Here is a 13,306-nt window from a genome sequence, read left to right on the forward strand (position 1 = left end):
AATAAGAGAAAAATTTATAAATTCCCGAGTGCATAAATGGTGGAATATGAAAAATGGAATTACTAGGGTACCAAAAGCTTTGTTCCCATGATTTGTTTGGGTTTACGGGGTGACATGTTGTTATTTGCCAACTTAGGTGAGAGGAAAACAAAGGAAATGACGATGGAGAGCGAGGATGAGAAATCGGAGGAAAAGCCTGCGGCGCGTGGCAAATTCTATTAAATATTCAAATCGAAATCACTTTAAATGGCACGAAGAACGAACAACAACAAAAATCGCAGTAATTGACTAAAACACCCCCACGCAACCTCACACTGCATCTGAAATTTTTCGGGAACCCGAGAACCCAACTGAAAAAAGAACATTGTATAGGTACATATATTGTACCTGAAAACGCAAAACAGAAATCGACCCAAAACAAAAAAGGTAATGAAGAGAACCCAAAGAGAGTGGGCCGGCGGGAGGGATATTCCACCCCAAAAGGTCGTAGTTCGAGGGCCAAGGGTCGTCATCATATTTCCCAAAATACCCTATAGGGTACATTATAGCTCATTGTCAGGCTTTCTTCGCCAGCTTTCTTAGCCAGCGTGTGAAAGAAATCAAGGACAGTCGAACCTCTCTAACACCAATATCGAAGGATACACGGAAAACTTAAATACAGAAACTACGGTTTACAGGACCAGTATTTTGTATTACTCAAGGCTTTTTAAATTTAATAAAATAAATTTCTACTGCAAATTTCGTATTTTAAAAACCAGAAATGTTACTTTTAGGGAGGTTCTCCTGTGCATGTCAAAATCGAAAGGGAATATGAAGAAATCAAAGGCAAACCTTATTTGTGGGACAAAAACCGGAACAGGACTTTAAGAGGGGTTGATGTACACACAAGAGGAGATTGAGATTGAGATTCCCCATCCAATAATCACATAAAACACTAAACTGAGACTCAAAAGTCAATATGAAAATGTAAAAGGAAAAATAAAAATAAAAAGAAGCTAACGAATTAATGAAACATTTTGCGGTTGATTTGACCGAGGAAGGAGAAATCTGTAATCTGAGAAAAGGTCTCGAGGAAATTTAATCCCTTTTAGGTAATTTTTGGTAACGGAAAGCCAGAAAAATAGTCCAATAAAAAAGGATTTTACACTTTTTTTTAGAATACATTTGTATAACAAGGCACCAAAAAATTAAATTTTAGGAAGGAAAAAGTACTTAACAAAAAAAAATTTCTCTGAGAAAGTTTAAATCAAAAAGAAGGAAGCAAATAAGCAACAGACAAACAAACAACAACAACATTTCCTATATCCCTCTGAATTTCAAAGCTCTCTTTCGCCTTCCTCTCTCTTTCTCTTTATCGCTCACTCCACCTTTCACGCAATTTCTTTGAATTTCCCTTTTGCTGGCGGTTTTCGTCGTGTGTTTTTGTTGCTAATTTTGAAATGAAGAGTGATGAAGCGTGCAAAAAAATTCCTTTTCGCCCAGTTAAAAATAGCCAAAAATAAAAAAAGGAAAAATTTCTTATTTGTTCAGTGAATGTTTTTCTTTTATATTTTGCGGTACCATATTAAATAGATTTTTTTAACTTATACAAATAGAAAACAGAAAGGTTTTTTATTAATTCAATTATTATTCTTTATTAATTCAATATAATTTATAATTATTGAAAGCTTAACTAAAATTAAACCACACATTTTATTTAAAATTTGCCTTTATTTTTTTAAGTTTTACTAAAAATGCTAATAATGTAAGCGGATAAATAAAAACCATTTGTACTGAGTGTTTTTATTGTTTTACTTGGTTTTTACTTCAAGATTTACTACGCATTCTTAGGGGCATCCCTGTTTTAAGGGTTCACAATTTTCGATTTCTTTCTTTGCCAATTGTAAATTTTATTTTTAAACTTTTTGAAGAAGCTGAAAGTAAACCAGAAATATAACTTTTTTGTTTCTTATTTCTGATTTTATATTTGTGCAACGCATCACTTTTGTTTGATTTCTTAAGTATAATTCAAGAAATTCAATGTTTCATTAAATAATACCAAATAATATCACACACACACAATTTCATAGTTAATGAAAAGAGCTGACGAGCTAGCACTAACACCCGTGCAGTTTTTTTTTCTTTCTTATTTTTCTCTTGTATTTCAACCTACTTTATAAACTTTTGCAATGCACTTTAAACAAACTTTGTTGAAAACTTCAAAAAAATATGCTTGCTTATTTTTCCCAATAATTAATTTTAAAGTATTTTTTAGTTTTTTCGTGAACTGACGCAACTTTTAGAGTGTGACGTCTGCGGCGACGGCGACTGCGACTGCGACGCGCACGCTACGGCTAAATAATGTGAAATGAAAAAAAATGAGAGGGAACGGCTACGCAAATGCCAAGGCAGCAGAGAGAGAGACAACGTGCGAAAGAGCAAGACTTAAGAGCGAGGTACCGTCCTAAGAGCCATTAACAAGAGCTATGAATATGTGTGTGTGTGTGTGGGCGAATGGGGTGTTTAGTGATACGGCAGAAAAAGCACGCGCTCCACTGTTAATTTGTTCTTGTTTTTGTTATTTTTGTGTGCATGGCAGATGGTGTGGAGGAAAGAAAAAAGAAAACCCCACCCTCTCTCTTTCTCTCTGTCACGAAAAAGGGCACATGCTAAAAACAAAACCAAAAGAGAAACAACATAAAAAAGCTAAAGAACGGGTCTTTCAAAGAACAGAAACAGCATCTATACAAAAAATAATATATTTTGCAAAATATATGCACAAAAAGTAAACAATATAAGACATCATATCTTCAGTTTGATTATTCAACATAATTTGTTTGGACCAGCAGTTCAATTTGGCATGTACATGGTCTGTCAAAATTAAGTTAAGAAATATGCTAATTTGTAATTGATTTCTGTGCAGTTAAGTTAAATAAAATAAAAATGTAGAAAAGAGAATGCAAAGTAAAAATACTAAGAAAAGTTAAAAGTAAGCACATAAGCACATACAAAGATAAAAACAAACGCACACATTTTGAAAAGCAAAATAAATGCAAATAAATAAAGCCAAAACACAACATAATTAAAACATTACGAATGCAAGAAAATTAAATAAAAAAAAACAATGTTGGAGGAATTATTGCAAAATAAAATAATAAATGCTGAACAAAATAAAAATCTTACGAAAAATTAATGCCAGCCAATACCATGATATATTAATTTAAAAGCAAAAAAAAAAACACCACAAACAAATGCAAGGAAAAAGTTCACCGTGAAAATAAACACATATGCAAAGCAATTGGAAACAAAACAACACACACACACTCGCAGACAACTTTTCGTTTTGCACTTTACACCGAGAAATTTCGCTCACTATTTACCGTTAGAATTATTAAGCACTCTGCTGCTGCTTCTTCTTCTCCTATATTCTCGTTTCTGTTTCTTCTTATTGGTTGCACTTAAACGTGAAAAAAATAAAGGCAAGCTGTGGTTTCTTTCTTTTTTTTGTTAATTTTACTAGCTTTATGTTTGTTTGTTGTTTCGGTTTCTTGTGTTTTTTGGTGTTTCTTATTCCTTTATTCTCGTATCTTGTGAATTTCCTACCCGAATGCAATGACAGAAGCAAACTAAATGCGGCCGCTCAATTTTGACTTAACTTTTTGCCACCGCGACTGCGCTGCCTCTACCTCAGTCGACGTCGCTGTCGGCGTCGCAGTCGCAGCATTCGCAAGGCAACAACAACAGCAGCAAAAGCAATGGCAAAATGCAGCCAAAAGAGAGCGAAGAGAGCGCAAGTACAGAAGCGGTCAATTTAATAGCAACATATGCTTTACTTTTAAATTAATATGGGAACAAATACTTAGAAGTTAATTATAAAATATTTTTAGCTAAAATTAAACTATCAACTATTTAAGCGCTGTGTATAATACGGACACTATAACTGATATATAGCCCTCAGATTTTTATAAACCATACGGTTTTTATTAAAAAAAAGTATGCAAGCAAATATTATGTTTCGCTATTTTGGCGACCGCATCTGTCGACCAGCACGCCTGTTTGGTTTCTGAATGTACATATGTATGTATGTATGTAGGTGTTGTGATTGTTTGTCCGTTTGTTGCTGTTGCTTTTCTTGCGCTTGTGCATAGCGAAGCAGGAAGAAAATAACAATAATAACAACAGAGCTGTGTAATTGTCGATTTGTCTGTGTAAGAACTTTAGGGCGGGCCAAACACCATAGACTTTTACAAACCTGAAAACAATTTCTCAAAATATTTCATAAATATCCTAATATATCCTATCTATTAGCCGTACTTTATAAATAAATTCACAAGAATTTTTTTTTAAATTCTGCGGAACTGGCATAATTTTTAATTTTTTTTTTTTTAATTCTATCTATCAGTAGAACTTATTTATGCACAATCATTTTAGGTTTTTGTAACTTTTTATTTACATACATACAAATTGTGATTATTGTGTATTTTTTAAACGGTGGACCATATAAGGACCATCTTAAGATGCTGCACAGACTCTCTTCTTGTTCTTATTTTTCTTATTCTTCGTTCTACTGGGCTCGACATTCTCTTTGGCATTCTCATTGTGATTCTCATTCGCATTTGTCTGCTGTTGCTGCGTCATTGTTTCGTCCACGGCAACTTTTCCGCCGCTTCCTACACCTCCCCCTCGTCACCTCTCCTTCCTTTCGCCCCTCTTTGCCAACCCCCTTTGACACAGCCTCTGCCGCAGTCGACGTCGCTGCCATTGTTTATGCACTGTTTCATGCACATGTACAGTAGACTTTGACTAAAAAAAAAGTTATTTTTACATACATAAGTATGTACATATGTATGGCTAAGAATAACTTACTTTATAGTTAAACTTTAGAGTCGTGTTTGTCCCATTCCCCATATCTACTGTACTTTTTAACTAAGCACTTCATATCCGAGATACTGTAATTTTTATATACATAATTTATTAAAATATATGTATAACAAATCTTGATTATTTTTTAAGGGTTGCCTCAATATACATATTTAACTATTGAGCTTATGAGGAAATGTCTACTGTAGTTGTATTGGCTTCCAAATTGTTTGCTCGCTCATGCTGCTGTTGTTGTTGTTGTTGTTGTCGATGTTGCTGGTGTGTCTGGTTGGGGCTTTTGTTATTGTTATGATGCGTCGACGTCGGCAACTTCGAAACGTGCTGGCATTTGTGTGGGACGGAACTTGTTTTGATATGCATGGCCAGCTCCCTGGCTGTCCAAAAAAACCTGGGCCCCGGGCAAAAGTTGCAGCGTGCCACAGCAGCAGCAACATCATCATCATCGGGAGCAGCAGCAACATTGCCCCAGCAAATTGTTTGTTTTCATAATTTTATTCTTTTTTTTCCTTCTGGAAGATGTTGTTAACTTTGGAGGAAAAAGAGGGGAGGTGGTTGCGTGGCGAAGTGGGCGGGGCAGCAACAATGTTGCCGACGCAGCAGCAGCAACAGCAACAACAACAACAACAACAACAACAACAACAACAATGGTTGGAGGGTTCATTGTACTTTTTTGGGTCTCTGCGTTTTTGTATCCACTCCCATTTTCCTCCTTCTCCTCCTCCTCCACCCTCATTCATCACTCTTCTATCTGCCCCTTTTGGTTTATCATCTGCGTTTTGTTTTGACTTTTGTGCGCTCGCATTTCTAGGTCAAAATTTACAATTTCGTATATTTTTTATTTTGCAGCCCTCGGGAGGAAGAATTTGAAAAAAAAAAAAAACAATGTTTAGAATTCCATTAGACTATTAAGTGTTTAATTAATTAGTGAAACTTTTCGGTAAACAACTTATATAAGACGTAATTCAGGTTTAAGAGCTTGTACCATTTTTTGAGGTTTTAAATAAGTAAAAATACTTGTAAATTTAAACGTACAACATAATTTATTTGCATAAATGATCCTTTACAAAAAGTATTTTAATAACATTTTAAATTTTAGGAAAACAGAAAAGTTCCAAAGTTCTACCCAGATCATCCTTGAAAGACTTTAGCCTCAGACATTTTATATGAAATTTCTTATACGACTGTTCTACTAAAAGTTCAGGGTAAATTAAACATCTCTTTAAACAAAGGCAATAAAAACAGAATTTACGAACCGCACGTGTAATATTAATATTAAAAGCAAATATCACTTTTTTTATGTGAACTGGAGTTTATGTAAATTTTTGGTCTATTATTGGAACCTGGCTTTATTTGAACAAGCCAAGATTATTTTTATCAGGACCCCTGTCGCGAACAAGAGGGACTATATATAATGGGTAGCAATAGCCTGTTAAGTATTCAGTTCGGGGCTCAGCACCATCCAGTGAAGGACCATCTCGTCTCATCTAGCTAAAGAAGCGGACCAGGACCAAAATGAAGATCACCATTTGCTTTCTGATTGGTATTTAAATTTTGGAGTACTATCATACAAATTGACTAATTTGTTTTTTCTGATTAGCGAGCGTCCTGCTTATCGGCTGTTCGTCTACGCCTTGTGAAATATTAGAACCGCCTTGTGAAGGACCTCCCCCGCCTTGTAGTACACCCACAACTAAAAAGCCCGTCACCACCAAAAAACCTGCCACAACTAAGCGAACTACAGTAAAAACTACCACTAAGGCTACCACTAAGGCTACCACTAAGGCCACTACTAAGGCCACTACTAAGGCCACTACTAAGGCTACCACTAGGGCCACTACCAAGGCTACTACTACTAAAGCTACCACAGCACCTCCTTGTACCACAACTGTACCCACCACGGCAACACCCACTACTAAGGCTACCACAGCACCTCCTTGTACCTCCACCACGGCAAAACCCACCTCAAAGCCTACTACGAAGAAACCCACCACAAAACCAACTACGAAGAAACCCACCACAAAGCCTACTACGAAGAAACCCACAACTAAGCCTTCTAATCCAGGCTGCGGATGCAAGTCATGTGGACCCGGTGGTGAAACTTGCCCAGGATGCCCCTCCAAGAGCGTTTTGTGCCAGGAATTGTTAAATGACATCAAGAAACTGGATACCAAGATTAGACAATGCGTCTGCGGAGAGCCCAAATGGATGATGTAAGATCTAATCACTGGATTTGGTGATTAGCCAAGTTCTCAATTTCAGTTTGGAAAAAGGTTTTTTTTAATATATGTATGTATGTAAACATGCCAAATTCTGTGAAAGTGAAATTAAGAACTTGACTGACATAGGACAATGTGCGATCACCTTATAGAATATTTTTTTTTGTTTTGTTACTACTTTTATATTAAAATAAACATTTTTGTTGCATTTAAAAAATGTTGTTTTATTGTATTGTATTACAACATATTTAATATTTCTTTGCAGTTCAACACATTTGATAACATTTCAATTAGTACCTTTTTTCAAAAACTGTCTGAGAATCATTACTCCTGAGAAATGCGAAGAAATAAAGACAGAAAGCCCATAATCAAATAAATGAAACGATGGGAAGAATCAGAAAGAACAGAAGATTCACTGAATACGCGTTTCTTCTTTTCCTTTCCAACAGCTTTGCTTTGTGATAACTTCAACTGGATTTACTTGGACTAGGACAAGAAAAGGTCCTAAAACTTGTTTACGCTTGCTTTGATTCTTCTAGACATCCACTTCTTCTGGAATTCTTCTCACCCTCTATGCAATCCAATTCTCACCCCTCTGCAGTTCTTCTTGCCCTCCTCAATTCTTTGCCCTTTGTATCGTCCTTCTGGATTTCTTGTTTCCTTGGAAGCTACTTAAATGGCGATAAAGAGGAGGGAGTGGGGCGGGCTTAGTGAAAAGGAAATTAAAGAAGGATATGCAAAAGGGGGCGAAAGAGCATGAAGGGGCAGGTGCAATGAAAAAGGAAAGAGTTCAAAGTGCATGACGGCGCAAAACGGAAATCAAGTCCAAATGAGAAGAGGGGGAGTAGAAGGAAATCTAGTTGGACGATGAGAGGAAGCCGAGACAAGGGAAGAAGAAGCTGAGGAAAACAGCGTGGGCGGTTTTGACAAAAGGAGAAAGGAAGGAGCAGATAGAGAGAGAGAGCTTGCAGAAAACCGGGTGAGAGACCAAAGAGAGCCAAACAGGATGACGAAAGAGAGAGCAAGTAAAAATGCGACGCAAAAAAATAAGGCGCAGGTGCGATGACAGGATGTTTTGGTATTAGTGTGCGTGAGTAGAAGACGTACAAGGAACTGAGAAACGGAAAATAAGTAATATTTTAAAACAAACATTAAAAAAAGATAATATAATATGAATTAATAGTTCTTTTGTAATTATTACAAGTGTTTCAGAATCAGGGTTTCCGATATTTAGTATTTAATAATTTTATTTTTAAGACATTTTTCAACCAGGATTTTATTTCATTTGTGTAATCATTCAAAATTTGATCATAACACTCCGAAAAATTTCTGAAACCGAATGTTAGATATTTATTTTTTATTTTTTATTTTAAGTTAAAGAACTGGGTTGTACCACTTTTATTGTTTTCCCAATTTTTGAAACAAGAAATATTAAATATCAAATAAAGTTGCTTACAGGGATCGAAATAGTTATTGTAATTTTGTTTTTTTGTATCATCTTTGAAATTTGACAGATTTGGAAAAAAGTTTACTGCTATAATACAAAATTTACCCCCGTATCTTGTTTTTATAAAGCTTAATAGTTCCGAATATTTAAAATTTGTATGAAAATATTTTAAAAGGTTTAACCAAACATTTTATTTTATTAAAATTTATTGTACTTAACAAGTTTAAAGGGTATCAGAAAAATAGGAAGTAATAAATATATTTTTCAACAAGCTGCAAGTGAAAAAAACCGGAAGCCAAGTGGTCAAAAGCGACGGCGCAGCAACCAAAAGAGAGCGAAAAAGAGACAAAAAGCGAAGTGGAGCTCAAAGCGGAAAAAAACCGGGCTCAAAGGAGAGAAAGAGAAGGCTAGCAAACAAGTGAATGAAAACAGGAGAACCAAACTAATGAAAACAACAATAACAGTGCAACAATTTGTTGCCGCAACATGTTGACACAAAGATGGAGAGAGAAAGGGAGAACAGGGAGAGAGAGAGAGAGAGAGAGAGAGAGAGAGAAATAGAAAGCTGTCCTGGGCTTCCTTTTCGCCTTTGACTAACATGACTTATTCCCCCAATTTCCCTTTACCCTCATAACCCTTCTACAGTTGTGCGCAAAATAATAGTATAGCATCCAAAAAGAAATGTACGATTTTTGTTTTTTTTTTAAACCTACTTAACTATAAATAGGTTGTATTTTTTTAAATAAATTATTAATACATAATTCTATAATACATACTATTTTTTGTAATTTAACAATGAATAAAAAAAATTATTCAACTGTTCTGACCAAAGTTGTGCATAAGTGCCATCTTTATAACCCCCAAATGCCCACCCCCCTTTACCCTTCTATGTCATCGCAATTAGAAAGCGCACTATGAAAGCCATCAATTTGCATTTGCAGCCTGGGCCAAGGGCTATGGCTAATTAGTTGGATTCGTGTATAAGGGATACGGTTATAAGGAGAGGGCAAGATGCTGCAACATGCGACTGGAGATAACCACACATGTTCGTGGGTGAAAGCTCAAATGTGGTTAAAAGATAATTAGGGACATGGTAAATGGAAATTAGCTAATCCGGATATAACAACGTACTCATGCTTTAAAGAAAACAACACTTAATAGGAAACAACATGCGTTTCCAAGCCGATTCATTAGAATGTTTCCTTTTTAAATAGAGTCATAAGATAAACCCTGATTTTTTGTAACAGCTTCACCGTGTTATAATCGTTTCGTTCATATACTTCTAATAATCGATGTAAGAGCTTATAAGCCCATTTATTTAAATTAACTTTTTGCAGAACATTTTTCCGATTCTTAATTGTTAAAAAACTGGTTTTTGCTTTTGTTTTTAAATCAAAAACTCGGTATAATTTACTTGTTGTTATAGTTATTTTGCCAGCTCAACAATTAACTTTTTTTTAACTTTAACCGGTTCACAAATGACGAGAATATTTTGAACGTCACAAAATTATTCTTTACTTACAATCAATAACAATAAGTAACAGATTTTAATATAAAATTATCAACCGAAGTACCATCGATTACAGGGCAACTTAATTTTCTATATCACGTAATTGAAATTTCTATAACATTTGGATGTTTTTTGATCATCAGTCAAAGTGCCAGCTCAACTCAAATTTAGTTTTTCGACCCCCGCTGTCACGTCAATCCCCCTTTCAGCCGTCAATCCCTTCATTTAAGCCCACATAACGACTGACTGAGTCAAAAAAAGAAAAGAGCACACAAAAAACAGTTCAGTTGGCAACAAATCACACAAAAAATGCGTGCCAAAAAGCGTTGGACTAAATAAAAAGTAAATAAAGTGAGCGGCTGCATAACGTGGCGTATGAGTAATGCAACCCTTCCTCTCTCTTTTTTTTTATTCGCCCTTTCATTTTAATAGTCCCCATGTACATACATACATGTAACCCAAACAAATGCAGGCGAAACAAGTGCCAGGTTACGATGCAAGTGTTCCAACTTCTGGCATTCCAGAGAATTTCAATTAATAAACATAAAAACAAGAGCAAACAAGAGTGACAGAAAGGTAGCCAAAAGCTTACGAAATACTCTTTATAAATGGGTGAATCGGGAAAATTCCGATTTTAAATATAAGAAGATAAGAAAATATAGTACGGCCAACAGGAATAGCAAACTAAAAATAATGAAAAGATTGTGAAATTCAAAGGTTCATATAATAATTAAAGCTAAAAATCTAAAAAAATATGTACCTTGTAGTATACTATACTAAAGGTTAAGGTTATTTTGTTTATTATTTCACTTTTTTTTTACGTTTTTAAGAACTGAAAACCGTTTTGAAAAAGGTTTTGAAGCCAAACAAATAAAGTTAGAGTATCTGGAATAAAGAATTAACACAATAAAACTGAAACCGAAATGTATGGTGAGCCGAAATGACAAAAAACGAAAACAAAGAGGACTGGCTCGAAGAGTCGTCTACAAATTGGCTGTTCTTCTGCTTCCTCTTCTGTTTCTTCCTCTTCCGACAGCTGTAATGGGGGGAAAGAGATGGAGAATGAGTAAGTGCACATGAAGTATTCACAAGTGTAAGCAACACAAAAAACAGGAGTAACCAAACACTTTTGATAACCCCCGAAGGCGACAGCTGGTTTTAAGTCTTAACCCCCTCCCGGGCACCACAAAGAAAAACGGGAAATGAAATTTAAATTGAAGAAGCCAACAAAATTTACCCAAAAAAAAAGCAGAAACCCTGAAAATCCTGTCCAAAAAAAATTTTTTTAAGAACAACGAAAAGGGAGCGGCGTCGAAGGGTTAAACATCATTCTGAAGTGAGAGCTTTATAATCGGAGTTATCAATCAAGAACAAAATATCTGAAACTTTTCTAGATTTAATCTTAAAGATACAACAAATAAGATAAGATTTCGTTAGATAATTTAAGCCTGAGCTAATCATGTCTGATAAATATTATATAGTAAATCAGGGTCAATATAAACGATAAACAACATATAACAAGAAACTGTAAGGGTAAAGTATTAAAAATAGTTGCATTTTTTTATTCATTTATTTAGTTTAATTTTTTCCCTGGATGATTTACTTTTTGCCTTACAATTATTCCCACAATGCGAGACATCAATTAAATGCAATGAATATCGTATGAACTTGACAGGTCAACTTATTCGCAATCTCTTTCTCACCCCCCACCCCCCAAAAGTATTACCGTCTCGCTCTGATCGTCTCTATAGTGTGTGTGAATGCAGTTTTCGAGACTATATATAGACGCTTGATTGACGGACTGACTGACTGATTGCCCAGCCACTAAGCCCTGACTCTGACTCTCCCGACTTTGATTATATGGGCTTGCCCCATCATCAATGTCTGATTGTTGTTGCTTTCGGTTCTATGGGGGCCTGAGGCACAGTGGGCCAAGCTTGTAAAATTGTTTTCATAGAGTTATATTATAGATTTGTTTTAGTTTACTCATACATACACATACATATATAAAGCTCTTTTTGATGTTTAAATTATAAGTGAGAGCTTAGAAATCGTAAGTTAAACTTTTGATGAATAAATAAGAAATGCAAGTTTAAAACATCTGTCCGATATGATATAGATAATGTCAAATAATTTATTTTAATTTAATTTAATTTAATTTTGGCACCACTGTGCCAGCCGTATTGTGTATTGTACTTGCTATGTACTTTGTTGTTGTGGCGTTTACCATTTACATTGCCCATACACATGCACATTGGCGAATGCAATCAGCTTATGGATGTGTGCGTGTTTGGACATGTTTGTTGCATATGGAGAGAAAGAGAGAAAGAAACAGAGAGATACGGAGAATTATAGAGGCAACAAAATGCAACTTTTATGCCACTTTTCATGCATAATTCTCGTTTTGTTGTATGTATTTAAGCCCCCTAAATCTCTCCCCCCTCCTCCCCTTCCCCCTCCAACCACGCCCCCCTTCTTGTTTATATTTTTTACAACGCCCCTGCATTTTTGACACCCTCCCTTTTAAATCCAGTCCGACTTTTAACATTGAAAACGAACGTTGACATAAATGCAATCAGCACGCGCTGAAAAATACGAACGAGATAGATAGAAAATGGAGAAGAGCGAGAGATTTAGATAGAGAAATAAAGAATCAGTGAAATGAGTGAAAAGCAAGAACTTGGCTCGATTTCATTTTCTTTTTCGGTTTTCCACGTCATTGCGATTTACTCTATAAATTTACCCAACGTGATAACTATCGACGCATCTCTTTTTTAGGATCATAAATTAATCCTACTATGATACAAATTTTTGGAAATTAATCTGAAAATTAAATTACACTAAAAGACATTTCTCAAAGTAAAGGCCCCCAAATTAATTAAGTATATAATTATGTATTAAGTGTCTGCTTGTTATGAGTTGGAAAAGATATGTAAAAAAAAAATGTCCGATTAATAATCATAATATTGTGTTCAACATATAAAAAATTTGTAAAATGCCTATTAAAAAACTGTAATTAATAGCCGTGTAATTAACAGTTCGCGATATCAGTTGTCTATAATTAAGGGGGTTTGGCCGGAAAAACCAAGTTAAGCGGAAAGATGAGATGAGAGGAATCTTAACTTAATTAAATTCTGGGTAAAAATAGCAAAAGTCGCAAGAGGAAAATAAAAAGAGCTGATACAGTTTTCATGCAGCTCCTCTCCAGTTTTTTGTTGCCTTCTTTGAAACCTCTTGTTCTGGTTCTGCTGCTGTTGCTATTTTTCTCGTAGT

General features: G+C 35.2%; 2 protein-coding genes across 9 annotated transcripts in view; one reads left to right on the plus strand and one right to left on the minus strand.

Moving 5' to 3' along the window:
• Window positions 1–13,306, minus strand: part of LOC128265035 (uncharacterized protein DDB_G0271670) — a 37,834-nt gene that overhangs the window by 12,847 nt on the left and 11,681 nt on the right. For 2 of the 8 annotated variants that reach the window (XM_053000805.1, XM_053000799.1), the window contains exon 1: window positions 3,360–3,616. The exons of 2 other annotated variants lie outside the window; for them this stretch is intronic. The gene's annotated coding sequence lies outside the window, so the exon portion shown is untranslated. Of the gene's footprint in view, window positions 1–2,152; window positions 2,792–3,359; window positions 3,617–10,936; window positions 10,961–13,306 lie in introns of those variants that run through there. 4 more of the 8 variants (XM_053000804.1, XM_053000806.1, XM_053000803.1 and 1 more) reach the window with 4 other exon arrangements.
• On the plus strand, window positions 6,258–7,270 carry LOC128265041 (salivary glue protein Sgs-3-like). The gene is made up of 2 exons (XM_053000818.1): window positions 6,258–6,400; window positions 6,458–7,270. Exons 1-2 carry the CDS (start codon window positions 6,373–6,375, stop codon window positions 7,072–7,074), a joined length of 645 nt encoding a protein of 214 aa, XP_052856778.1. The 5' UTR covers window positions 6,258–6,372; the 3' UTR covers window positions 7,075–7,270.

The sequence above is a fragment of the Drosophila gunungcola genome, unplaced genomic scaffold (genome assembly GCF_025200985.1).
Source record: "Drosophila gunungcola strain Sukarami unplaced genomic scaffold, Dgunungcola_SK_2 000090F, whole genome shotgun sequence".
In the NCBI taxonomy this organism is placed as follows: Eukaryota; Metazoa; Arthropoda; class Insecta; order Diptera; family Drosophilidae; genus Drosophila; species Drosophila gunungcola.